This window comes from Pseudomyrmex gracilis, unplaced genomic scaffold (assembly GCF_002006095.1).
Source record: "Pseudomyrmex gracilis isolate BER0280 unplaced genomic scaffold, ASM200609v1 scaffold_70, whole genome shotgun sequence".
NCBI lineage: Eukaryota > Metazoa > Arthropoda > Insecta > Hymenoptera > Formicidae > Pseudomyrmex > Pseudomyrmex gracilis.
The window spans coordinates 648440-675631 of NW_018020654.1; the positions used below are offsets into that span (position 1 = coordinate 648440).

The 27192-nt window shown below is 45.1% G+C and overlaps 1 protein-coding gene across 7 annotated transcripts in view; it reads left to right on the forward strand.

Moving 5' to 3' along the window:
- LOC109854582 (cAMP-regulated phosphoprotein 21) overlaps positions 1-27192 on the forward strand; it is a 35088-nt gene extending 7896 nt beyond the window's left edge. The window contains exons 1-17 of one of the 7 annotated variants that reach the window (XM_020427810.1): positions 15125-16921; positions 18675-18857; positions 19673-19965; positions 20348-20633; positions 20737-21156; positions 21251-21836; positions 22050-22225; positions 22316-23232; positions 23306-23479; positions 23578-23716; positions 23794-23984; positions 24082-24246; positions 24322-24484; positions 24709-24895; positions 25008-25111; positions 25360-25389; positions 26618-27192. In XM_020427810.1, the coding sequence (XP_020283399.1) occupies positions 18842-18857; positions 19673-19965; positions 20348-20633; positions 20737-21156; positions 21251-21836; positions 22050-22225; positions 22316-23232; positions 23306-23479; positions 23578-23716; positions 23794-23984; positions 24082-24246; positions 24322-24484; positions 24709-24895; positions 25008-25111; positions 25360-25388 (3846 nt within the window). In that variant the 5' untranslated portion in view covers positions 15125-16921; positions 18675-18841 and the 3' untranslated portion in view covers position 25389; positions 26618-27192. Of the gene's footprint in view, positions 1-15124; positions 16922-18674; positions 18858-19672; positions 19966-20347; positions 20634-20736; positions 21157-21250; positions 21837-22049; positions 22226-22315; positions 23233-23305; positions 23480-23577; positions 23717-23793; positions 23985-24081; positions 24247-24321; positions 24485-24708; positions 24896-25007; positions 25112-25359; positions 25390-26617 lie in introns of those variants that run through there. The other 6 variants (XM_020427807.1, XM_020427809.1, XM_020427808.1 and 3 more) reach the window with 6 other exon arrangements.

Sequence of the window (27192 nt, forward strand, 5' to 3'; positions counted from 1 at the left end):
ATTAATATTTTGGGCTAATACAAATCTTATTGTCAAAAGAAGAGTTTAAAGAATCGATATAAATTTTGAGTAAGCTCATTTGAAGTCAGTTAATTGAGTATTTATTCAAAAAAGAGAGCACGCTTGCTTAACAGCACACTAATAGGGACAGTTACCCTAGTTTTCATTAAAAAAACGGTGCGAAGTAAACATAGTTATTTTCAGTCGTCTTTTACGTGAGGCAAAATTTTGCGCTTGTTATGTACTTTGATTTTACTTACGCGAACTGTTTTCGTTCGCGAGAAAGCGATCTCGCGCGAATATCTGGAGCGGAAAAAAAAAAAAAACAATTCGCGATGATTGTGTTCGCCTGATGATTCGGAGAAACTGCATTGATTCTCGAATTTCGCCTCGAACAATCCTCGTGCCCCCGCGCCGCTCGTGGGCGCGAACGTACGTCGGTGCGTCGTTCGCGTTAAACGCGCTTATGTGTCGGGCGCTATAAATCGCGCGGACCTTCCCCAAGCCCGTAAATCGTCCTGTAACATTATGCACCCGGCCTCGGGCGTATGCATAGCGTCGCGTGTTAGCGCGAGGATCAAGGCTGCACGCGGGGCGGGTTTATTTTTGTGGAACCCTGTAAGACGCCCCGGTATCTTCGCGCACGCTTTTTTTTTTTCTTCTCTGCCGCCCTGTTCTCTCCCCGCGTCGTACATTTTGCGAATCGCGTGCCGAACTCGGGGAGGGCGCGCGGTATTTATACGATCCTCCCTCCGACCCTCCCGGAGTTTCGCTTGTTTCGCTAAAACAGAAACTCGTCATGTTAATGCACACACACACGTCTTACATTTTTCCCTCCCTTCCCTCGCGACACGACTGGGTTTCAGACCTTTCGAGGTCTCTGGCGCTTAAATGAGAAAGTTGCACGATTTTTTTTTTTTTTGTTTTCGGTGCGAATCCTTGAAAGAGGAAAAGTGATTCGTTCGCCCTTCGGCCTTGTCGGATTCCTTGCGACTCTCATTAGCTCGATTCCTGCGAACGCTCAGCAATCGTCCATCGAACAAATTATCGTCGCGTAGCGTGACCGCTGCGATTTCCTTTCTTTTTTTTTCTTTTTTTTTTTTTATCGTATCAGCAATCGATAGTTTTAGTCGCTAATGAAAACACGTTGTCGGTCGAACGAAGTCGCTTTGAATTAGAAGCTGCCTTCTTTTTTTGGTTCTTTTTATCAGGCTAACCTGCTTAACGTGCAAATGTTATCGTACATAATTTATATGCGAGCTCAGGAATACGTATTACAAATTTATATTTGTTATATTTGTTCCGCACGCTTTTGCCAGAGCTGACGAAGGGTTAAAATTTATAATCGGAAACGTTCTGGTTTTGATTCAATTCTGTGTGAAAATTTATTGCAACCCTCTCGAAAGAATTGGCTCGTGTTTCCCGAGACTTCTACTCGTTATTTTATCGAATTCATTACTTTGAGCCCGAGGACGTTCTCTGTATATTCAAATCAAGACCATTATTTGTTTCAATATTCTCGTAGCTCATCGGAATTCTCTTCAGATCTCCTTTCGTTACTTTGCGGACGCTCGGTATAATCGCCGCAACGAAGTAGCGTGACTCAGCGCGAAGCCGGACATATGCCGCAAGTGATGAAAGTTCATTTTGGACGTACGCTGCGCCCAAATAATTCGTGGACGTTACTTTATGACGGAAAAACTCGATAGTTGTCGTGAAAAATTTAAAGAAAAAAAAAACATAAAATCGGACATGAAGAGCGAAACGTGGTTAATCGTGCGCGAATGAGAGCAACAATGTGTTATTAGAAAATTTCTTACAAAACGATATTCGTCACGCGATTATTTCGACCTTTTGGTTCGGATTCTCCGAAGTGCGCGGAAGATTAATGGACAATCGTGGCGAGTGTGTGTGTGTGAGAGAGAGAGAGAGAGAGAGAGAGAGAGAGAGAGAGAGAATTTATAGTATTAATTTATGGACTTATTTTTCGACTTTTATTTCTTTTGTCCACTTTATCCGATTTGTCTCTTGGCTGCTCGTGTATTTTTCGTGTACTTTTTTTTTCGCAGTCAATTACTCACCGTGACAGTTAATATCCTCGGAAAACCGTTAATTATCGCGAGATTCTCGATTTTGTTGTCTTGATATTGATTGTATTTATGTTTTGGCATTCAGCAGCGGCGAACTACTTTTTCTACGTATCGGCGAATTCGATACTTAGCTACACTGCGGGAAAACCTATCTATCTATCTCCCTCTCTCTCTTTCCCTCTTGAAACAAAAACCTTTCACCTTATTCGAGAAAATTATTTATTCCGGTTGGTGCTGATGTAACGTATTTATTTGCATTCGAAACGTCTGATTAATTAATTTAAGATTTTTTTTTTATTACGTGCTTAAAAGTATATAATTTTTTACCGACCTTGTATCTCATATATTTCAATTTTTTTAATATTTAGTGAAATGCTCTTTTTATCTAGAGGAAACTTGCATCTCTTTTACAAAACAGTCTTTAATTATAACAAATGATAGTAAATATTTTTATAATTATTAATAGTACATATATCTTATAAAAACAATATTTACAAGCACAGAAAACGAAAGAAGACGCAAAATAAAATTTACTCAGTGTAATGTAATGCGCGTGTTTATAAACTTAAAATTAAATACTCTTGCTCAAACAAACAATTCCCTTCGTCAAAGGCGAGAGAACGAAGATGTGTTTCGAGAAGATATATTTACCCTTAACTTAAAACACAACTTTTTTTCTCGGCGTATAAACAGCAGCTAAAATGGCAGTTTCAACGAGCCGTGATTAGCTCTGTGACGGAAACGAGGAGATTTTTTTCCCTCTTCCGTGTGGGTATAATAATCATCATCGACTATATTGTACGCTTCCGTGCCGTAATTCTTCGCGCGCGCGCGACTTATTTCTGAAAGCCGTTCCCCATTGTGTGTGAACGGACGCTATTTCTGTTTCGTACGGCGGTATTTAGCGGAATACCCCCGCGTTTGCTTTCTGATACTAATCACTTCTCTATTGCTCCTCCTCGGTTCGACACCGCTATCTGTGGCGACCGAGAAGAAGCTTCGTTCGTGTCAACAAGTGTAATTCATCTTCTATTTTCGAGTTTCCCTCTCGTGCACAAGTGACAAACGACGTTTCGTGCAAACAGAAGTTGCCGGAACCAATAAACACGATAGCCATCGCGATACACAATAGAAGGTTTGTGACAAAAATCGGAAGAGCGATAATTAATTGCTTGCAGCGTCATATCGGCAGACTCTTAAAAAAAAAAAAAAATTTTACAATTTGCTTCACTTGATTAATATTTTTTTTGACACGCGTGCGCTATTGACTGTGTGTGTATGCGCGCGCGAGAAACGTTGCTCCTTTTTTTTACGTCGCGTGGCTTTCGAGCAAAATCAACGGAATTTCGGGGAAAGACGCCTGTCGCGCGCCTATTTCGCATGAGTATCGATAATAATCCGCACGTGGCTGCGATGTCTTTTATTCCTCAAGGTTATCGTTTGTCGGTAGAAAGCGCAAAGCGAAGGGAGAGAGATGACTCACACACGCGGGATTCGCCGAATCGTCGTCGGATCGATTCCGAGCGCGGCTGCGTCAGAGACCGGAATCACGGATTTCGGGGTTGATTTTTTTGGGGGAGTCGCACGCGACCGCTCCTGTTGCAACTCTTTGTCTCTCTTTCTCTTTCTTTCTCTCTCTCTCTCTCTCTCTCTCTCTCTCGCTCTTTCTTGCGCCCTTCTCGCACGTGAGAGAAATACGTCACGCGTGTTCCTTGAACACAAGCGAGCAATCCGATAACCTTCCTTCAAGGGAATTCCCGCAGATTCGATCGAGGGGGAGGGGGTGCTCGGCCGCGAGGGTGAAGGTCAAGTTCGCCGAGCGATATCTGATGATTTACCTGCCATTAGGATATCTCACGGGATATCTCGCCCTCTCCCTTTATCTTCGGGGGAGGAGGCAGTGGAGGAGAGAGACAGAGAGGCGCGATTGCAATTCTCGGTCTTCGTCGTACCTTTTCTTCGCGTGGCCGATGCAATTTATCAGTCGCGCTGCGTGCGACAGCCTCGTAAAATCGCGATCGCTAAGCGAATGAGCGATTCCCTCAACGTGCATCACATGTCCAAACGAAAATTTCACCTTCGTGCTCGCCGTATAATCCGAAGGATTTTAATTAATCGCGCATTTGGCCCAGAGTTGTTCCAATTGAGAGAACGACTTAACGTAGCCTTGGAATTAAAGAGGAGAGAAGCGAATCGCGTGAGAATTAACTTTGTTTTTGAAAAAATAATAAATTGTCTCTTATGACAATTTTGAACAAGACGGACGAAAAGAGGTAAAACGCGCAACGTACCTCGCGGACATTTTTCATTCAGAAGTACATACCGGTAGCGGATAGGGAGAGATGATAACAAATGTGCGAGTTTATTAGCTTCGCAAATAACTCGTCCCTCGATATTTCCTATCCCACGGCAATTCTGTATATGTGTGTGTGTGTGTGCCGTTGATAAGATCAACAAACTCGTCGGCGAGTGTTTTCCACCGATTGTGTGTAACTCGGTTGGTTATTTGGAGCGACGGTAGTTGCGGAAACGCAGCTTTGCGCTTCCTGTATATCGAGTCTGAGTCAATCTCGCGCGCTCAATGTTGGAATCAAATTACATTCATCCCCGCGCGCGGGGATGGCGGAAATATAACGGCGCTTGACATTTCGGCTCGCCTGACCTATGGTATTATGACTTTTTGACGCGTCATCGTGAAGTACGTGTATTTTTGAAAAACGAAGAGAGAGAAAGGTAGAATTTATTAATTTGATCTCGCGTGCAATTGCGTTAGTTAACGTTTCACATTTAGCGACTTCGGTATCTTCCGCGCGGCGAAAACGTTTGTTCTTTTTTTTCCTTCTCGGAGAGTTGTGCTGTTTTTTTTTTTTTTTTTTTTTTTTTTTTTTATTTATTTACGTCCGCACCTCTCTCGTAATTAGTTCGCCGACGCAAATGTGCGTTTATTCGCAATTAAGAGATGTAATTATCGCAATTACGTAATATCGCCCGCTCCTTTAAACTCGACGTTCCTCGTACCTGCGAGAGCTATTTGAGAGCGAGCGAGGTGATTTAAATTACTGTCCGTGTCTTCATTGTGCTGTAACGACGGGAGAAAAAAAACTAGGTCGATAGAGTTCGTCGGATTTCATCCGTGAAATGTCAGTAGCCCAGGGAGTTGGAGGATGAAAGAGCAACGCGACGCGATTTTAACACGCACACACGCCATTTTTCGTGAGCCGGTCGTGAATGTTTTTCTCGAAATGTCTCGTTAGCATGAGAAAAACCGTCTAAGGAAAGGTCGATTCACGATTTCGCGCTAAACCGACCGTCTCGCGTGCGCACGTGGGTATATTTGCATTTCGTCATCGCGTGCTCTTGCTCGCGAACGGCGTGCTTTCGATCAATTATGAGTTGTGGGAAATTTACGATCGCGTTCACGTCACACACAACAGGCCTGTGCGAATTCGTCGCTTTCTTTCGTCGCGATGTGAAAAAAGTTGCAAGAGAATCGCCGCAATAAATCGCAAGTTGTTGCCAAAAATTCAGACTTAAAGTTGCAAAATCTTAATTTTCAATAACAAAATGCGATTTAGAATTGCGCCGGTTTTTGCAACTTTTTAATCCTAATTTTGAATCTTTGCGTCTCTTTCGTCCGCCGCACTTTTCGAAGTTCCCTCTAAAAAATTATTAAAAATAAATTATACAATTTATTTTCAGCAAATAAACAACAGGACATATAGGACACTCAAAAGAAGATGTCTGAATTTTTGCGAAATTTTTGTGATATTTTGAAATTAAATCAAACAGTCGTCAGAGATTTTCTCACGATATCAAAAAAAAAAAAAAAATTGTAATCTGTGTTAATTCTTGTAGATGCATTTCACTTCGAGAGGAAATATAACACTTGTACTTTGCAACAATTCGATACCTTTCAATTAACGAGAAACTCTCGACGAATATATTCGAGCATTTTGTGAAGTCTCGTCTCGTTTATTTTGTCTCCAATTTGAGATCGCGTATCTCGCGGCATTTAATGAGAAGGCAAGTCATTCGAGAGCTCTTCCGCATTTGTGAAAATAACGGGTTTTACCCGCGGTGTTTTCGATCTCGGAATGCGACAGGCAGAGACAGACAACTTTTGCTTAAATATTTTATACGGCGATCGGCATATCTTCAAGATAATTGCAAGAAACGTCAAGACGTACCGTTCGCTTCTTGCATATTTTCGCTGTTTTTCTTCGCGCGCAGACGTTATACCCAGAGGAATTTCTCACAACGCGCCGCTCGCTCGTAGAAATTTTCCCATCGGTTTCACCGCGATTTTACGTGAATAATAAAAAAAAAAAAAAAATCGCGTAAATTTGAAAAATTTAAAATCGAGAATTTTTCAAGAGTTCGCAGAAACGTGCATATTTTATTTTTCAACGTTTATTGGAGATTTTCTCGCTGACTTTTCTCTCTCTCTCTCTCTCTTTCTTTCGAAGTCACTCGCGATCGTTTTCATTGTTATGTAAAACAATCTCTTATGCGCACGTGATACACGTGTTCGGACTGTCTCCCTTGTATTTTCTTCACGTGTACCGTTCCATTCAATATGTAACGCGTGAATAATGCAGAAACGTAAAGACCAGGAGAACTTACACATGTGCTGTGCGGATTCTTGAGTTCAAGCCCGTATCTAAAGCCCGTATACACGAACCTTCGTCAAGAAACATTAGAACCAATGACAAGTGTTTCGTCGTTTAAATATTCAACAGACGTGCCGTCTCGTTTGTGAAAATGTTGTTTGACGACCAATATTTCCTTTAAGTAAAATATACACACATTCTTTTCAATCAATTGAAGAGATCATTTGAATGAAATTTTCGACGAAAACTTTTCCAATCAAATTGTCTCCGTCATATTTTTCTTTTTGGTAAAAAAAAAACTACCGCGTACACTTGGAAAAAATAAAAAAAAAAACTTTTTACATTATTCGCGCGTTATCGTGAAAAAAAAAAAAAAGAATATTCTATCCTTTGTGATTTTTCTGCGAATTAAGAATTGATGCTGCCAATTACCATCGGGGATTGTTTTGCTCGCGTTGCCAAGAAGTTACGAAAATCATTTCGACGTTAACTTACGGCCGATATATTTTTGGTCGACGAGAGTCTTATACAGAGACATAACTCCTCGGTCGGAGATTGAGGGAGATTCTCCTTCTATCCTCTCCTCTTTCTTTTTTCATTGATGCTGGCGTCAGAGAACGTCTTGACGTAGAATTGAACGCGGGCCAAAAGCGATCAGTTTCCTTATTGAATATATATGTGTGATGTGTGTATGTGTGTATGTGAGAGAGAGAGACTCGATAGTTTTCAATCTTTCTTGAGAAGCAATTTGTCACGCGAGAACATCAGCGACGCTTCTATTAACCAATGAGCGAGAAACTACTTTTTTTTTTTTATTATTATTATTACTCGCGAATTTCGTTCGACAATTTAATTGCAATTGTCGCGCGGGACAGTCCGATTTATCGGTTACTTCGCGCGCGTGTCGGCTCGGACGTCGGCCTCTGATTCGCGTCGTCCTCACATGGCGCTTAATCCGCGCCAACAAATCTCGAGTGTCAAGCGACACGATAATTTTATGAGAAGAGATCGGTTCGAAGTATTTTCGTCAGTTTGGCAGTTCGCTGCGAATTCTCACGAAACGGCTGAACATTCTCTTCGGCACTTATCGACTCGATCGTTGTTATTCGATTATTATCTTCTTCGTTTTATACGAATAAGCGTAATTAAAACAAATTTGTTCTCTTATTTATATATATATATATTTCACGTCGGCGCTTATCGAATTACTGAAACAAATGTTTCGACGATCCGGAGACAATCGTTCTCTTCGAGAAACAATTATCGGATGTTCATTATTAATCGTGACAACATTCTCGATGTTTTCAATTTTTAAGATTTAATTTCAATTATTAAGTTTCTTAAGATTTTATATAAATATTTTGTTTTAATTATTTTTCTCAAAGACATTTCCGATCGTGTGTGTGTGTGTGTGTGTATGTACTTGTCCGGTCATTGAGACATTTACCTTGCGAGATAAAATCTCTTTTATCTATCAGCTCTTCATAGTCACGCGAAGCGCGATGCATCTTGAGAACAACGTGGTTAAAGTCGAGAAAAGCTCTCGACGGAACAATTCCCCGTGGCGTGCGGTTAATGCCACGGGGGAGAGCGCGCGTTTAATGGGTTCTGAATACACAAAGCTGTCAACGTCCGGATCACAGCGCGATGACAGCAAACGCAACTTGTCAGCTCTCGGCGGAATGAAGCGGCATATAGCGGGACGGGAGGGAGGGGCGATGTTATTGATCCGCACCGCGCGCGCGGTGTAGCCCGGCAAAAACCGCACATCTTTTCGCGTTCTATCTGCCCCGCAATTTCGGAGTGCAGTTTTTTTTTTTGTTTTTAACAGCGCGGTTCTATCACCAGCAAAGGTGCGCGCGCTCGTCTCCGATCGTTTTTTCCGGCGACCGAAAGAATCGGCGAACACGTCGATGGAATCCCGCATAGATTCGCGAACGAGAAATTATCCGCGAACTAGAGAGAGAGAGAGAGAAAGAGAGATCGGAGACTTCCGTCTCTGACGATAAAAATACAACGCGCCGCCACGAGCGCGCGCGCCATTTATTTTTACGACAAGTATAAACACCGATCCGGGCGATTGAGAGCCGATGAGAAACCTATGGATACGGAAAATCCGCAAAATCAAGACGCTGTAGGGCGCAATGTAGAAAAAAAAAAACGTGGACCGTGTTATAATAATACTGCCCGGTTAATAGACGGAGAGAGAGAGTCGCACTGGTGACAGGAAAAGAAAAGGGGCAGAGGGAGGGAGGGAGTGAAAGACGTCAGAAGGTTGTGTGCTTATCGATAAAGGTGTATTCGCGTGTGTACTCTCGTCTCTCTTTCTCGTCGCTTATTTTTACGATGATAACCGATAATTTTCGCAGGACGTTTAATTGTCCGATTGCGCAATCTCAGAAGTTTTTTTTTTTTTTTTTTTTTTAATTTTTTTTTCGATTCGAAACCGCGCGGAAAAAATACACGGAAGAGAGAAAACGGATACGTTTGAGATATTATCTTCAGAATTACGCGGAGCGGACGTAAATTTTTATTTTAGCATCTCGTCGCTTTGCGATGAGATGATACATACCCAGGGAGATCGTGAGGTGAAAGAGGTTGTCGCGCACGAGAGGAGAGGACGTACGAAGGGGAGAGAGAGAGAGAGAGAGAGAGAAAAAAAGATGTCACGTCACACGAGAGATCGGACGAGCGATCGTGGGCGCGTTGAAAAGCGCGCCGGGACGCATATCCGCCGATGGATATGTGTGGGCAGTGGTCGGTTGGTCGCGAAAATATTTTCATTATAAATAGCGGCCGAAGAGAGAGAGAGGAGAGAGAGCGAGAGATACGTTGCGGAAGACGAGCAAGGAGCAGCGAAGCTGCTCTCTGCTCGCGCGCCGATTTCCCGAATGCCAAAGAGCATTAGACTTTCTCCTTCCCCCGAGTTGGGGGTCTCGCACGGGTTTACCGAACCCGAAATAGACGAGAGATTAGTCTTTGTTTTTTTTTTTGTCTTTGTCGGTCTCTCTTCTCCCTTCGCGATTCACCCGCGGTTGTTGCGCATCGCGCAAGTTAAACACCGCACGTTGCGATGACAATATTTCTATTTTCTTAGTACACAGAATCGAGAACTGGTTATCTAACGCAGCTGTACAGAGTTGTTCCACAATACGAGCGATGTGATACGATGTGGTGACGTTTTCGCGTTTATTTCATTCGATAACAATCGAGAATTTTATATTGCAACGAAGTGAAACGTTGGGGATATTTTGTTTTTTTCGCATTGAACAACAAATTATACATACGATTCTTAGTTGAACCAGCACGTCTGTGTATCGCGCGGCTTAAGAAAAAATCTCGGTTTCACTTCGATTCGTCGAGAAAAACACTTATCGAAGCAAGAAGCGACGCGTCACGCGCGCTTTACCTCGTACATTTGTTATCGGAACGACGCGCGCAAAGTTCTTCTCCGTTTTAATCTTCTCGCCCCGTAGAAAAATACAATACCGACGTACGCGAGACCGTTCTGCGATCGGTAAAAATTCCGACAGAGAATCGGCAGATTTTTTTCACAATCCGCACATTTTTTTTCCGCCTGATTTCACTCCCGTTTTCGTCGTAATTCGACGGACGGGAAATCCCGGGCGGGAGGTAAAAAAAAAAAAAAAAAAAAAAAACGCACGTCGCTCGAATTAGCGCGTTTGAAGGGTCTTTTCGGATTTTACGAGCGCGCGCGAGATAGATGAAGTTTCCTCCATAAACCCGGAAGCGGACTCTCCCCCGTATAAAAGCGACCGCACGCGGAAGTTGAACGTTCTCCCTCCGTCCCCGTCTTCGTCGTTTGTTCTCTGACCTATTTGCCGATATATGGGTCACGGAGTTCAGCAACCCAGAGCTCGACGATAAGAGAGTACCCAGGTCGAGCGCCATATCGGGTAACCTGAATAAAATCAGCGGTATAGTTTAAGGTCAGTACGAGCCAATGTGCCCGACGAGAACGTGCGAATATATTTTTAAACATGTAAATTAATTAAATGCGCTTGGAAACTCGAATCGATTTCGAAGATTCGTCCGGAACTCGGATTCGCATCCCCAATATAAAAATCACCTGTGAAATTTAAAAAATCCAAAAAAAAAAGATTGTCTTTCTGTGCGAAAAAGACATCTCGACCGAGATTCGGAATCCGGACTTTCCGCGAGAAGTCTCTTAGTTGCGAACTCTCGCGAACTTAAAACTTATTGAACGCGGACGTAGCTCCGTTTGAGTCGCTTCGCTTCGATCCGCGCGTTTCCCTCTTTTCGCGCGGAAGAACATCCTCGAAGAATTCTTCGCGCGCGGAGTCATCGCGAACGGATCTCGCGGATTTTGTCACGCGGCGCGGACCACGTGTTTGGCAGTGGTGGGTGTGTGCGAGAGACGCACTGTTGTTAATCGGATAACCGTGAATCAAAATCGCGCTCATACACATCGATCCCGTCGCCGCGGAATGTCTGAAGCGCGTGACGACATCGCGCGCGTAAAATCTTTTTTGAACAGACACAATGCCGAGACGCAGCTGTCGCTGAATAGGTAGATCGCTCGCGTCAATTTACAAGCCATCATTGTACAACATCGTCGCTTCTGACATATTTTTGCAACTCGCGCGTCATGAAATTCGAATGGTGACAAAACAAATTTTGTTTTCTCTCAGCTCGCAAAATTCACGGAGTCACGTGAAGACGATCATCCGGATTTAATCGGATCAGAACTCGGTCAATTTCACTCCCCGCGACTGTCTATATCTCGGGGAGAATTTATTTTCGCAAATAGCCGGTGGGGCTGGTTGAACGCACGGAGAAGGAAAGGGGAGGAGGGAGGGGATTGTGATGAAGAGCCAAATCTCGGGAGTCGGAAAAAGCGGAGATGAAGTCGTCGAAAGAGCGTTTGAGCGGATATCCTTATTTCGAATGTTTAACTCTTGCGCGAGGGTGCCTGATGCGCGTCCGTCCAGGGAGAGTAGGTCGTTTCCATGGCGACAAGGGGTGCATCGGACTGGCACTAGGTATATCGCTAAAACTGAACGGAGCGCACCCTCTCTCTCTCTCTCTCTCTTTCTCTCTGTGCCTGCCTGTGTGCGCGCAGGACGGCCTCTGACCTTCTCTCTCTCTCTCTCTCTCTCATTCTCTCGCGTTCTCTCTCATCCCGTATATAATTCCCTCCTCCTGCGGATAACATCCTCCTGCTGTATCCACGTCTGTAGCAGACTCTCCTGCCTGCCTGCTTCCCATACCTTCTCACCCAGGTCGTCCCACTCGCGGGGACCGGGGAGAAGGGCGGGTGAAATTGGGTTGGACCTCGGAATTAGGTGCCGCCGAATCGGGGCCGAATCTACCTCGGGGGGGTTTACCCGCGTGTATGGAGACGTTTCGGAGTCAGAAGTGTGGTCAATGCGACGACTGTGCGGCTCCATTACCGTGATTGGTGTCACGATACGTTTGCGGTAGCAAATATATGTGACGTTGTAGCAGATAGTGGCGCAAATAGAGTAAATTATGACAGACGGTGGCTAAATATAGCGAGAGCGATCGCGCACAAAAAAAAACATTGTTGTTTGATATTCCGCTGATTTGAATTTGTCGCAATTTGGAATTTCGATTTTTCTCTTATCTCGTCTCTCGACGAGTTGAGAGAATGAATTTGATGATGCTAAGTTTTCCTCATCGCAAGTTGCCGAGCGGGATCTCACGTAGGCGTGTTGAACGAAGACTCCGAGAGAGTCGAATATCCCGGCGACTCTGCTAATCGGACGACGGCGGAATTTTATATCCGTTATCTAATTAATCACGAACTTAGCCTGCTGCGACAGACGGACGGGGAATCAAATCCCGATCTTCTCTCTCTCTCTTTCTTCTTTTCTCTCTTCCTTTCTCTTTCTTTGAGCGGACGCGTCGGTCTCGCCTGCGATCGATTTATATCACTGGAAGTTTTCAGGAGCGGACGAGGGGGAAGAATATTTGCGCGGGAGGAATCCAGGATATTGTCGTCGGTAAACCGACTTTGCTTTCTCCGCTCCGCATCCTGATAAAATCAACCACCCCTCCTCTGGGAGGGGAGGGGAAACAATATGTCCTTTATATTCGATTTCTGTATCTTCGATAACGGAGCCCGCGCAACTTGAATCTCGCTTATGATTTTCATTCGATGTCTCGCCGAAAGTTTCGAGTTTGTTTTTACCGATGTCGAATATTTTCTTTAATGACGTCAAATTGAGTTTTTTTACATTTCGTTTCGTTCAACCTCGTTCGACGTCGCTCTTTGTTTCTCTCGCAATATCATTGGGGACGAAATAGTTTTGATACACGCACACACACACACACACACACACACGCAAGCGCATAAAATGGAAATTTCGCGCGCCATATCTTCGAATCGATATTCGGCGTAATTTTTGCGCGCGGGTCACCCTGTATTATTCCAGGGACTACAAGGGTGCACGACCTAGTTACGCTTGGGCGTGTTATATGGGTCATAGACACCATTCGCACTCGGTTGCACGTGCGCGCGCACATGCCTCACGCGTGCCGCCCGCGCTAGTTCACGGGGAACGGCACAAACTCACCGCGAATGTGGGACAGAAAAGTTTTTGTTGTTTCCGTTTTCTCCCGCCGCCGTTTGACGATCAAGAACGCGAGAGACGCGTGTGTGTCCTCTCCGCGCGCGTGCCGCGGAGTTCTATTGTCGGAGGAACAGGACTTCGAAAATAAAGAAACAAAAATTGACGAACGTCAATTTCGTTTCGCTCTCTCTCTCTCTTTTTTTTTGTTTTATTCATTTGCATGGGATTCTCTTTTTCTTTGGTTTTTCTTTTTTAAATTGATTTCTCCGTTTCGTTTTTCTCTCCCGTTCGTTGCGAGAGAGAGAGAGAGAGAGAGAGAGAGCTCGGAAAATCCGAACGACCGTTTCCCACGCGGGGTTTAAAACCGGACCGGAGAGATCGTAATATCCCGTGGGAGATTTGTAAGTCCGGCACTGACCTGGAAACAGTCGGTCGGCTATTCAGATGGTCGGGTTTTTTTTCTTGTTTTCAGAACTCCGATTGTTTTGTTTCGAAACGAAGAAAAAAGCTACAGCGAAAAATTGCCCCCGCGTACACTTAATTGTAAAAAAAAAAAAAAAAAAAAAAAAACCAAGAGACAAAAAGTTGAACCGAACGTTTATCAGCACTATCGGCTCGCTGTCTCCGCGAGTGATATTTAACATTTGTTAGAGGTATCGAAAATTGATGAAAATTGACAAAATGGTTCTCTTTTAATTTTCCCGAGACGCGGGAAAAGGAGAATTCTGGAAAAAAATCTGTTCTCCGCCACAAAGCAGAGACAATCCCGCGCGATAAGTAGTGACAACGTTCGCATGGGGCGGCGCGGACGTTTACATTTCTCTCGTCGTAATATAATAACCTTACCAGGGTCGCGCGAGAAACCCATCTCGGAATCGACACAACGCGGTTTTCCCTTAAGCCAGCAGCGGCTTTTCTCTCGTTATACGTCCCACACATCTCTCTCTCTCTCTCTCTCTCTCTCTCTTCGAATACACACGAAACACGCGCACGCGTGCACTCATTACCGTCCTTCCTCCACTCCGTCTCTCTTATCTCTCCCATGTCGTTATCACCTATCTCCGCGCGCGTTCTCCGCCGTCTCCTTCTAGTCATCTCGATCGCGCGCCGTCTTTCCTCTTTACTTTGTTCTCGCGTCTCCTTCCGCGGCGCCTCTCACCGATAGCGGCGTCTCCGTCTTCATCCCCCTCGCCGCCCTCCTCTTCCCTCCCTCCGCTGTGTTATCGGATCGCTCCGTCTCCGTCGCTCCGACGGACGCGGACGTTCCGCCTCGGTATCGAGTGAAATCGTCTCCTCTCTCTCTCTCTCTCTCTCTCTCTTTCTCTTTCTCTCTCACACTCGCAACCGATCTGCACGTCTCCCTCTCTCTGCCGTTGGCTTCGCAACATACGCTCTCTCTCTCTCTCTCTCTTTCTCGTTCCCTCCGGTGTGTGTGCCACCTGACCCCTCGCCGCTCTTTTTCGACCCGGGTGAGTCGCGCGTCGCGCGCGCCTCTCTCAGTCTCTCGCGAAAAGCGGTTCCGCGGTGACGTTTGTGGATCGCAGCTGGTCCCCAGGTCGCCTTCGCCGAATCGCTGATTGCTCTCGTTCGCGACGATTGCCCCTCCTCGCCTCGTTCTTGTTGTTCTCTTCTCTCGGTGTTGCATCCCCGGGAGTCGCATCTCTTCTCCTCCGAGACACTCCAGCGTGTGCGGGAACATACACGCACAGACAGAGAGAGAGGAGGAGAAAATCGTGTGGCGAGTGCCACGAGTTATCCCGCGCGCGCGATTGTAAAAAAAGTGCGAGAGAGGAAAGAAGAGAAGGAAGAGAGAGATAGATAGATAAATAGATAGATAGATAGAGAGAGAGAGAGAGAGAGAGAGAGAGAGAGAGAGAGAGACGAGTGTTCTCTGCTATTTTCGAGACGCCGCGAAGCCTTGCCAAAGCGTGTGTTGGCCTCCGTGAAAAACGAGCGGCGAGAATCGCGGCCGGAAGGTCGCGCGCGGCGATTCACATTTCCGCTCGTTTTCGCAAATCCGAAAGCCGGAGGTATTTTACGCGTCGTCAGGCGTCGTTTTCCGCGTTCGCATGTGTCGCGGGTCGCGCATCGACCTATGTCAACGTAAATTAATTCCTTGTGAATCAACGAGTGTGACGAATTACGTACCGCGAGCGATTAGCGGCGAGATTGCAATGTAATCGCTCTCGCATTTTTGGTTCGTCGATAATCCCGGATCTGTGATCCGGATTGTTTCAACGACAATTGAGAGAATTCCCGTTATCTGGTTAATTAATCTCTGTTTCCGCAACACACACACACACACACACACACACGCCAGTCATGTGCGCGATTTATCACAGCGCTAGGTGACAAACTGTCACGGAAAATCGAACGTTTCGCCGAAAACCAACAAACAAATCGCCAGCCGTTCTTTACGCCTCTTCTTCGCTTCGTGTGTCGCGACAGAGAGAGTGCCTCTTCGCAATTGTGTCGCGTGTGCGTTTTCCTTCTTTCTCCCCCCCCTCCCCTCCGGTGAAGGATTTTCGTCACGTTCTTCATTCATAATTTTCGTTACGCGACGATATATCTCTCGCGTTTTTTTTCTCTTTTCACGAGGGCGCGAGACGACCCTCGGGAATTCTTCTATCGTTGCGGGCGATAGGCCGAACACAAACGACGACGCGTCGAACGAGAGAAAAGGTGAGGAGAGACAGAGAGAGAGAGAGAGAGAGAGAGAGACGAGAAATCTATTCCCCCTTAGATCCGATCGAGCTTCGCTTTTACGAGGAGAAGCCGACCGTGTTTATCGGCTGTAAAACGCACGCGGCCGACCGATAACGTCTCTCGCGAAAATCACTTTACGCACACGCAAGAAGATAAAAGACCGTGAAAGAGTGTGAGAGAGAGAGAGAGAGAACGGGAATCTACGTAAAGAATTACACAAATCCGATTGCGTTTGGCAAATACAATTTACGCTCGTTAGAATGAAAAGAGGATTTCGCGCCGATTATCCTGCCCGTTCGCTTGTTGTAACGTAAGAGAAGAAGAACGCGCGCGCGGGTGGATGTTTGTTTCGCGAAGAGAAAAAAGTTTGCGCGAATTCATCGGGCGAGCGAAGCTTCGAACGTTACGCCGGGGATGAGGATGATCGACAGTGGAAAGAGAAAATAAAAGGAACGCGCCGGTGATCGATATGTAACCGTTGAATGCAGAAGAGAGTCGTTTCCCGCGTCGTGTGACACGAGGAGGAACGAAACAAAACAAAACAAAACAAAAAAAAATAACCGACACGGCATTGGAAAAGAGAAGCGTCCGGGAAACACGAGAGGGGAAAAAGACAGAAGAGAGAGAGAGAGAGAGAGAAAGAAAAAACGAGAAAACGGAGAGAAATGCGAGCCGCGGCGGGCAATCGGCGGCGATCGAAAACGATTCGCGACGAGCGTGTCGAGAATGGAGGATAAATTTATCTTCGCGTCGCGACAGGAATGCGGCAGAAGCGCGCGCGGAGGACGAGAGAGCGCACGAGAGAGTTTTACACCGCATATATAAACGCGGAACGCGCGCCGTAGTCGCATTTCCGGTTTAAATTTAAACGCGCGATGACCACTCGCGCCGTCGCGCAATTAGAAGCCGCTATGAGGATCACCGAAGTCAATTGGAGGTTCGTTGAACATCAGAAGAGAACCGACGAAATATAAAAGTCGCTTTTATCCTCTTATTCGCTTTTTAGCTTTGGTTCACGAACGAGACTTCACGAACTCGATCGACTTTGGTCTCCCAACTTTTTCCCAACGCCGTATCTTCTACCGCGAATCTGATTCATTGATCACACAGGCTTCTCATTGCAATTAGCATATCGAGCTTCAATTAATTTCAGTTGCAAATCGCAGACAAACGAACACACGGAGAGAAAGAGAGAGAGAGATTTCTCTTGAATTTAATTAATGCAATTATTACACGAATAATTCGCGAAGTATAAACGCGTCATCGAATTTTAATTGTTCCCGTTGTAAAAATTGGAGGAAAAAGAACGAATCTGAAAATTTCTGTCGAATTTAACGCTTGTTTTTTTTTTCTTTTTTTTTTGGAGGGAGGAGAACTTTTCCGATCGCGCGCGAAAATTAATTCGCGCTAACGTCATCTTTTTCCCGTTCCCCAAAACCAATCGATAACAATGTAAGAGGCGATAATGTTTGATCGAGAGCGCGCAAATTAACTCCGGATCACCGCTGCCGTTTAGTTTCGCTCGGTTTCAATATTTGTCGCGTTGTATATCGCTCGTTTATTAATTATCGAGATATTTACGCTCTCTCGCTTGCGATTTATTAAAGGGAGAAGATCTATTACGAAATAATAAGAGTCTAATTACATCGCCCGCGAGAAAATGCATCTTCGTTCAACGCTTATCGACGTTTGCGCGCACCTTTGTTGATAATGTCATAATTGAATGAACCGGGATATTAAACGGAGGGTTTGTGCTCTCGCGTTAATTTGTACTCTCTCGTGTTCGCGCAACGCGGTGACGAACCGCGGCACGACTCGGCCATTTAATAATCCAAAGTAGCTCCTATCGCGCGCGCCGCGGAACAAATGATTCACGGTGTAACATTGACCTATAGAGCGCGTGATTCACAGCCCGCCATTTACCTCTACAACAATAATCACAGCGAGCTTGTGATCGCATAGAAGCGACGGGACGGTTGTACAATGTAGCTTCTGCGCTACTGAATAACCAACGATCCCTCGCGCGCGTCACTCTTGCGTGACAATTTATGTCGCTTTTTACGCCGCTTGTTTTTCTGTTTTTTATTTTTTATTTTAATTTTACATCTCTTTTTTGCACCTGGTTGTTGCGCCGGGGGATTAAGCGCGAAATTGAAACTGAAGCGATTGTTCTCAGGCGAGAGAGAGAGAGAGAGAGAGAAAGAGGTTGTCTCGCACAGGAGACAGATGTGTCGGTTTTGCGCGCGACTAAAACTAAATTCTGGAAAAAAATATCAGAAAAAAAGAGGGGAAAGAAGTAAGCCGAGCAGGTTGAATGTTTAAAAATATCGTCTTTTTTCTTCTTTTATTTGCTCTTCTGCCTCGGGCCTCCCCTCACTCCGGGGTGAGGAATAGAAACCAAATTCCGTTAAACCCGATAGTATTATCCTTTCTCTCTCTCTCTCTCTCTCCCCCGATCGGAGTACGAAAACGATTAAGGTCGCGCGCAAACCCAACCGACGAGGTTGGCGGAGAGATTTGCAAACATTGTTTTATCGATGGGGGGGAAAGGGAGTGAAGAGGTAACGAAAACACCACACACGAGAATCTCTTCACACGCCAGAGATCGAGAGCGCGATCATTTACATTCATTTTGTCGCACGAGACGTGGGGGGCGTCACGAGGGTGTGTTATGTGTCCTCTGCTTACAGAGCGTACGATGTCGGAAGGTGGACGTGCAGTGATCTGGCTCCTAGTATCAGCCCTTCGAGCTGCACGCCACCCGAAAGATTCACGTACTAACCTAGTTGCACCTGTGTGTGTCGAACCCACCAGTTGCAGAGTAGCGCACCGCGTAACCCCATGACGCATTTAACACATGGCCCGCCTGGAGAGTAAGTGAGATTCTCTTTCACACGCCTCGCAAAATGTTTTGTCGGTCTTTCGCGTCGCGATCTTTGCCGCACGTGTGCACAAACGCACATTACACACACACACACACGCGCGCGCACGCACACGCACGTTCCGGAGAGAGAGAGAGACTCACATCTCTCACACACACGGTATAGAGAGAGACAAAAACGCGACACTGGTTTCACTCGTTTTTACGCGACCGTTGAAAAAGGATGCAAGTTTTTTGCAAAGGTGCATCGAATTTTTTGCTGCTCTTATCGATGTTTGATAAAACGCACACGCTACGAACACATACACACACACACACACACACACACACACAAGAAGGTGTCATCAAGTTTCTCACAACAGCGCAGATTAGTTTGCCTCGCACCCTCGAACGGTCAAAAACACATTAACGCACCAATGTTACAACAACAATTTTTAGTATACAGGATGTCCCGCGAAGAGTCGCACTTGTGGATTCTCTCGAGAGATCGATTTTTAGGAGAAAGCAGTTTCTCCTCGATGAAAAAAATATCGCATTTCCACGTTCAACATTCAACGATTTAATTATTAGAAGCTACGTTGCAAAAAAGAAAATCGCGTCGAAACGAGAATCGATCTGTACTTTTTTTTTTTTTGTAAATTACTTTTACGCTTTTTTTCGAATTGCAACTCTCGAAAGGCTGGTGAAACCTTGAGAAAAAAAAAAAACTCTTCCCGCGTCGCGGGACATCCTGTGTACTGAGTTTTTTTTTCGGCTGGAGAAGGGAAGTATAATCGCGATTTATTTTTCCGCATGTGACAATTCCAGTACCAACCATAGTGGTGTATAAAGGAAGCAGGTCGCAAGACCGACCTGAGAGTCCCACGGTGGTGGTGCGAGGTGGTGGAATGCCCTCACTGCCGTCCGCCAGGCAAGGCCTCGCCGTAAGTGGCTCTGGTGCTGGTGCACCTCACCAGGACGCCTCGGAGTCGGATATGATAGACGGGAATGCCAACCCCAACTTCAGCACCTCCCCTGCACCGTCGAACTCGCTGCACCGTCCCGCGCCTTCCTGTCCGTCGTCCGACAAATCGGACACCGAAAGCAAGTTTCGTAGTCGGGTGTGTGTGACGCAATCAGTCAATTTTTACTTTAAGATTATAAACTGTCGTTTTATCCGATCGTTGAAAAAAAAAAAACATTTTGAGGTACGTTTCTGAAAAGAAAAACACTTTGAACGCGATACGAAGAGCGAGAAGCTAAACAAAAGGAAATAGATTGTTAGAGTCTCTTCACGTCTTATTTAGTCTTTGTTGAAGTCTTTCTTCTCGAGTCCGTACAGCGGATGTGATACCGAGAGCAAAAAAAAAAGAAAAAAAAAAAAAGTATCTAACATATTGCACTTTATACGAATCGATACGTGTGTCATGTATATATAGTTAGTTGCGATAACACGCGCGGCCAGTCGAACCGTAACGTAAAGCATCCTCCGACGTTGTGCAGGCAAACGAAAAAAAATTGAAGCTGTTGGTCAGAAGCCATGCCATGAAAGAGTCGACGTCTCCCCCACGGGAGCCGCACGGCAACGGTTCATCGTCGCCGCACAGTCCGCAATCGGCGGACGGCGAGAAGAAGAAGATCGACTTCTCGATCAAAGCAATCTGCAAGTCAGCGGCAATTCTCAACAACAACGAGGCCATATTTAACAGCAATCTCTGTCTCGCTCAATCACCCAAGCAAATGCGCAGCACAGCGACCTCACCGACTTGTCGGACACCTTCACGAAATGGTAATCACGAAAAAGTTGAATCTCTCTTTTTTTTATTAATTTTGTCGCATATTGTTTGTCGGTTGTTGATAATACAAAGTACTTGAAACTTTCGATGTTCAAGGTCAATCTAGTCCCTCTCAGGTTCTTACACATTCACCAAAGACTTCTTCAACTAACGGCAATAAGTTGGAGAACAATCGTTTCAAGCTCACGAACACGAATAACGTACAGAAATGCAATAACTGCGTGAAGAACAATCAGAGCGAGCGACCCGGTCTGCTGCAGACCCCGATCTCGCCCTCGAAGACCGGTCAGGCGTTGCAGCACTCGCCGAAGAGCACCAATCTCGCGCCGAGCTCGCAGAACAATCAGTCCAAGTCCGAGCAACGCAGGCCGAACACGCTGAACATCTGTAACAATCAATGCTCGGCGCAATGCGGCAACACGCTCTCGGTGACCAATTCCGGATCCAGGCACAAACTGAGACATCAGAACTCGTCCCAGGGCAGTTACGACAGCGCGTCGCCGTGTCTCTCGCGCGGTACGTTCGCAGCAAATAATATATCGCACACGCGCTAATATCGATTTCACGTTTTCTTTGTTGATGCGACGAGAGTTGCGTTTTTCATTTGCAGACAGCAGTACGGAGATGTGCTACACGGATTCTACCGGAATTGATCTGGAACAATTTATCATGCAGACGCTCAATCGTAATCAGAAGGATCGCTCGGTTATGTTGAGGATCGAGAAAGATCTGACTGAGTTTGCGAAGGACCGACAGAAGGCCTCTTACAAATTCCCGAGCATGTCGTCGTACAACAGAATGCTGGTGCACCGAGTGGCGGCTTATTTCGGCATGGAACACAACGTGGATCAGTCGGGTATGAGCGTTATCGTCACGCGCACGAAGAACACGCGAATACCGGACACGCGATTCAGGGATTATATCAGAGACGATATCCTGATGACGGAAGAGCCTCGAAGAAGCATTTTGAAGCGGGACTCGAACTCGTTCGAGGATTCTTTTAAATCGCCTGACAGAATGTCGGGCGATTATTGCCGACGTAGCAAGAGTTTCGAGGAGCGGGAGGAGGAATACGAGCGCGCCAGGCGGCGAATATTCAACAAAGACAGCAGCGGGAGCAGCGAGGCCTGGGCCTGGTCTTCGGAGGAGAGTTCGGACGCTTCCGCGAGGCATCTGCTACATCCTTCGGATCACAGGTATATCATCTCAACCGTATAATTTAAGATTTAAAATCTCATTTGTTTAATATATTTAGTTATGTTACTAATATATATATTATTATATAATATAATATTATATTATTTAATATTATTTATATTATACAGTTATAACTTGTAACATTTTTAAAAAATATATTTTCCTCGATTACAATTACTGTCTCAGAATACGAACATTCTATGCATCTCTAGGCAAAATCCCAGATTTCAAAAGGGCGAGTCCTTCGACATGAAAAATTCGTTTCACGAGGTGTTGCGCCCGTCTGTTTTGAAGTCACACAGCTTCGGTGGATATTCCAAGGGTATGTTGTCAAGAGGAGATAGCGTTACGTCGACACATAGCGCAGGAGCACGCCTCATGAAACAAGGTATGGCGAGCTATACAAAGTTCCGTAGTGGCATAATAGACAGTTGCTTTTCTTCTTATCGTTATATATCTCGTGACGCTCGTGTCACAGATTCGGGAGCCAGTATGTGTTCACGCTTGAGTCCGAGCCGTTGCTCGAGCAGCGGTTACAAGTCGCAGAGCCAACGCAGTGATGCGACGATATCGCCATCTCTGTCGCCGTCGCCCGTACCGGCCGCTATGACGTGTAGTCACACTCAAGTATCTAGTCAAGACTTAGCCTCGCCGGATTCGAACCAGACCGTTATGTGGGCAGTGACCAGTTTGTCTAGCGTGCCGCCCGGAAGCATAATTATAAACCCGCAGACCAATCGGCCATACACAAACTCGGACGGCTCGGTTTACCGTTACGACCCGGACAATCCGCCAAAGTTTTTTAACATAGAAAACGAGAGCAATGTAGTGCCATCTAAACAACACGCGGAACAAATCCCCGAGCCACCTAAATCGACAAACGGCAATCCCAAAAACGACAGCAAGAAGCAGCGATCGTCGCAGTCGAAGATCGACAACGCGACATCCTCAAGTGAAGCTCAAGTGACGAACACAGCGACCTCGCCGAGTCTGCCGTTCACGCCACCGCCGCCGCCGCCGCCACCTTCTGCTCCAGTTTTGCAGAATCCATCTATTCCTCAACAGCAACAACAATCGCAGCAACAGTTGCAGCCGCAGCCACAACTGCAACCGCAGTCACAGCCGCAGCAACAAAATCTAGTCAAATCGTCAACGACAGCACAGACATATAGTCACACAAACCAAACGGCTCAATCGTACGCGACTTATGTACCTACCTCAGAACAATTTAACCATGGTGTCTACCCGCCCCCCATGGGACAACCAACTGTGATGATGGCGCCTCAAGGTCAAGCGAGTTTGCAGAACGGCGGGCAGGGGGATGTCTTCAATCATAATCAGGTCTATGCCAATTACGCGGTGTCTATGCCTCAAGGACCAATACCACAGTCAGGAGTAAGTGTACTCAAAGCAAGTTTGTAACAAATCTCTCTCGCAAGAATATGAAATAATGCTTGTCAATGTTCAGGATGTATCTGAACTTTCCGGGTATTTTATGGGAATGAACGTCTACGATCAGCGTGGCAGCGGTGACAGTCATCCCACGCCCCCTCACACGTATCCCCAACCGCCGCCATCCACGGTACAAAATGTTCAGACGGTACAGCCGAATTATTGGCAACCACAACCGAATCAAATACCGGTAAAAAAAAATTTAATACGTTGCATCGTCCACTTGTTACTTCGTTGCTTGTGTTATCTCGGTGTGTGTTCCGTGCGGTGATAGAGAAATATTTTCAGGCTCCACAAACAATGTACTTCGTGCCTCCTCCCGGAACGGCAATTTCCGTCGGTCAAACTCCAGGAGAAAGGCAGCAAAGGTTGCAGACCAATTACTCCTTTAACGCGCAAACAATGACACCTCCGAGCCAAACAAATTGTACGTTGCAATCGCAGTTTCTTTTGCTCTTATTCTTCGTTTCCCATGTGTGATCCCAGTGTCTATGTGTGTTCTAGCTAATTACGTAGGCAGTTATCCGGTACCTTACAGTTCAGTGCCGGCAGTAACCCCGACACCGGGTGATTATACGTATCAACCTCCGGTCCATATGGTTCCTACGTATTTTCCGCCGGGACAGCCGGCGATACAACCGCCGCCTGTGATGTATAGAGTACCTACGCCACCCAACACGCCAACGTCTACTCAGGTAATTTTATTATATCGGTAAAGGATGAAAATGAGTTTTTTTTTTTTACTTTAGATGGTAAAACGTTTCAAAACACGTCACGTTTTATTGTTGACAGATACCTGGTATGCCGTTGATGTACGTCAACTCGAGCAGCTACGCTGCCGCCCAGGCGATTGTGTCTGGCGGAACATTCGGACCTCCCAACGGCACCTCTCCGGCCCCGCCCGGCACGTACATGGCGCCACTAGTTCCCAATCTTGTATTCAGACAGAATGTTCCTGTAAGAATACGACAATCATTATTGCATCATTATTAGTATTCCATCTGATGAAAAACTATTTTTGTGAAACAATAGGTCGTTCCCGGTGTTCGGGCGACAACGCCAGGCAACGCCTCCCAGAGAAGTCGGTCCCCAACCCCAGCGCACGAGGTCTTCGGTGGTGGGAGCGGGGATAGAAGCGCACAATCTCAGCCACGTTACCCACTGCCAATGTATCAGGGTGTCCATATCGTGCAAGGTAATAACAATTGTGTAATTTTTTGCGCTTCTCGTTGAAAATCTTTAACAATATTACAACATATGTAATGTTATATTATCTCATTAATATTTCATATTATAACTAATTATTTATTAATTATTCATGCAATGTGTTGCACAATATCACATTAATATATTATTTTATTGTAGTTAATAATTGATATAATTAATTAATTATTCTTCGTCGTTGTTCAACGTTCGCAGGGGATATGAGATTGATGCATCCTGGCGTACCAACTAACCCCCGGTTGCAGTATGCACCAATATCATCACCGCCCGTTATTCAAGGTTGCCCACGACCGTACAGGCCGCCATCGTATTCATCTAACGCCTCGGGCGCCTGCACTCCCACTTCCTTCGACGGCAGAAATCAGAAGATTCGCAAACAGAGGTAGTCTCGCGGAGTTTACGTTTTGTTTTGCTGTAAAAAAAAAAAAAAAAAAAAAAGAAAGAAAGAAAGAAACATCCATCTCATCTGGCACTTTTATGTGCGACTCATTCAGGTCCAAGGTAGCGTCTTTGCCACCGAGCGGTGCACGGCCCAATTTTTATCAGGCACCTTCCATACCATCGCTCTCTTCGAACGCGCCCAAAGACATCAGAGAAGGTATGAAAAATTGATAAAATGCTTTAGTGAGAGCGAGAGAGAAAGAGAAAGAGAGAGAGAACGTGTATGGGAGAGAGAGAGAGAGAGAGAGAGGAGAGAGAGAAAGAAAGAGAGAGAGAAGATGCGAGAAAGATGTTGATGTTTGCTCAGTACGTTGCTTGAGATTTTGGTTACTTTCTGCTTTTGTTTTGCTTAAGAAATAAAGTATGACACAAAGTTTTTGACACATTCTTATCTCCCTTTAAAAGCGAAACCTATGGAATACAGTATGATATAAGGTACAGAACTTAAGTAATAAAATAATATTACACACACACACATACACATACACACAGTGCCTTTCTCGTATACGATAATACTTAGGGGCTTTTTTCACGTGCGTGTTATGACTCATCTTTCTCCTGATATATACTTGTTCGTTTTTTTTCAATTTGTTGCGAACGAAACGTGGGTGGAAAGTTATTCCTACTTGCGTAACTTTTATGTTTTGTGGAAAACAAAAAAAAACAACCAAATTGCAATCTCAAATTGTTCCAAAACGCAAAAGAAACAAAATTGTACTTACGAAAAAAACAATTTTGATAATTTTCGCAAGAGAGAAGTAGGAAATATATCTTTTCATTGCACACGTGCATATTTTAGTGTGTTGTGCACCGTGGTACGCTTTCTATGTGCAGCAACGCCGCGCACAGGATAACAATCCGATAAGAAAAAATTTTCAGAATTGTTCCCGCTAATGCGTCCCCGCTTGTTTGTCGCGATTCAATTATCTTTTGTTTTTTTATAAAAAGAGTACATTTTGTTCGATCCACGGTTAGTGGAATCCCCCCCGGTGGGGCGACACGCGATTTCGCGATCAGTCGCGTTTTATTCGAGGAATCAAACTTGTTTGTCTCTTTCTCGGAAATAGTTTCTAGTTGAAATGTTAATCAGGATCCGTCTGTTCGGAAAAAAAACAAAAAAAAAAAACAAAAATCGAACGGGAACAATTCTAGAACGTTTCTTCGTATTCGTCATTTACCGACACTGTAAATGTGTTTTCTTTTGCACACTACTTTCTGATGTTGTCACACACACACACACACACACACACACGACGCTCTTACAGTGTACTTTTTCATGCTTATTATCGCACTCACGATAAGACGTAAAGAAAAAAACGGATATCGTTCAATTAAACTTTGTCGAAGTTGACGTCGAAGGTTGTTCTTGTTGTTTTCTCTCACGTCGACTGTGACACGGCTGCAGTTTCGCTATACATATATACATATATATGGATTATTACTTTCTTACGAAACATACACGTTGCTTTTTTTGTACATGGTTTTCTTGTTCGATTGATGGGTTGCCGTTAACACTAATCGCATCTATTAGTGTTTCCTTACTTCAACGATGTGTATCGTCTCCGTTTTTATTTGCATCAGAATAATTCGTTACACACGTCGACGGGAGCGGCCGGGGCGGCTTCTCTGTCACTCTCAGAAATGTTACGTTGTTTATTTTCAGGAACGGTGAAGGTGACGATCAACCGTCGGAATCAACTGGTGCAATTTTGAAAGAAAAGAAAACCAACCCGTAGAATAACATCGCTGATAATTGCGAATCGCAACGTCGTCTGCGTCGTCGGCCGCAACAACAATCGACGTCGTGTTCAGGAGAGATACACGGTATATATTCTTCTCGCTTAACAAAAAAAAAAAAAAAAACGAAAAAAAAACAAAAAAAAAACTCATTTTATCCTAAATTATTCGATTAAAGAGTGTCGAGAGAGAGGAAAAAAAACGCTCCGGATAGGAATCGCCCGAGTTCCTAAGTATATACACATGCATGTGTGCGTGAACACGTATGTGCGTATATATATGTTCTGAGTGAAAAGTGCGCGAAAAATTGGTATGTTGTAACGTGAGCTTCTGTTTTTTCCGGACAACGCGCAAACGACGGGATTTAACTCTTTTGCTCGGGGGAAAAAGGAAACACAAAAAAAAAAAAAACTTTCGTTCGCAACTGAACAACATTCGAATTGAACCATGACAATGCGAAAGAACGAAAGGAAGAAGAACGAAACAAAAAAAAAAAAAAAA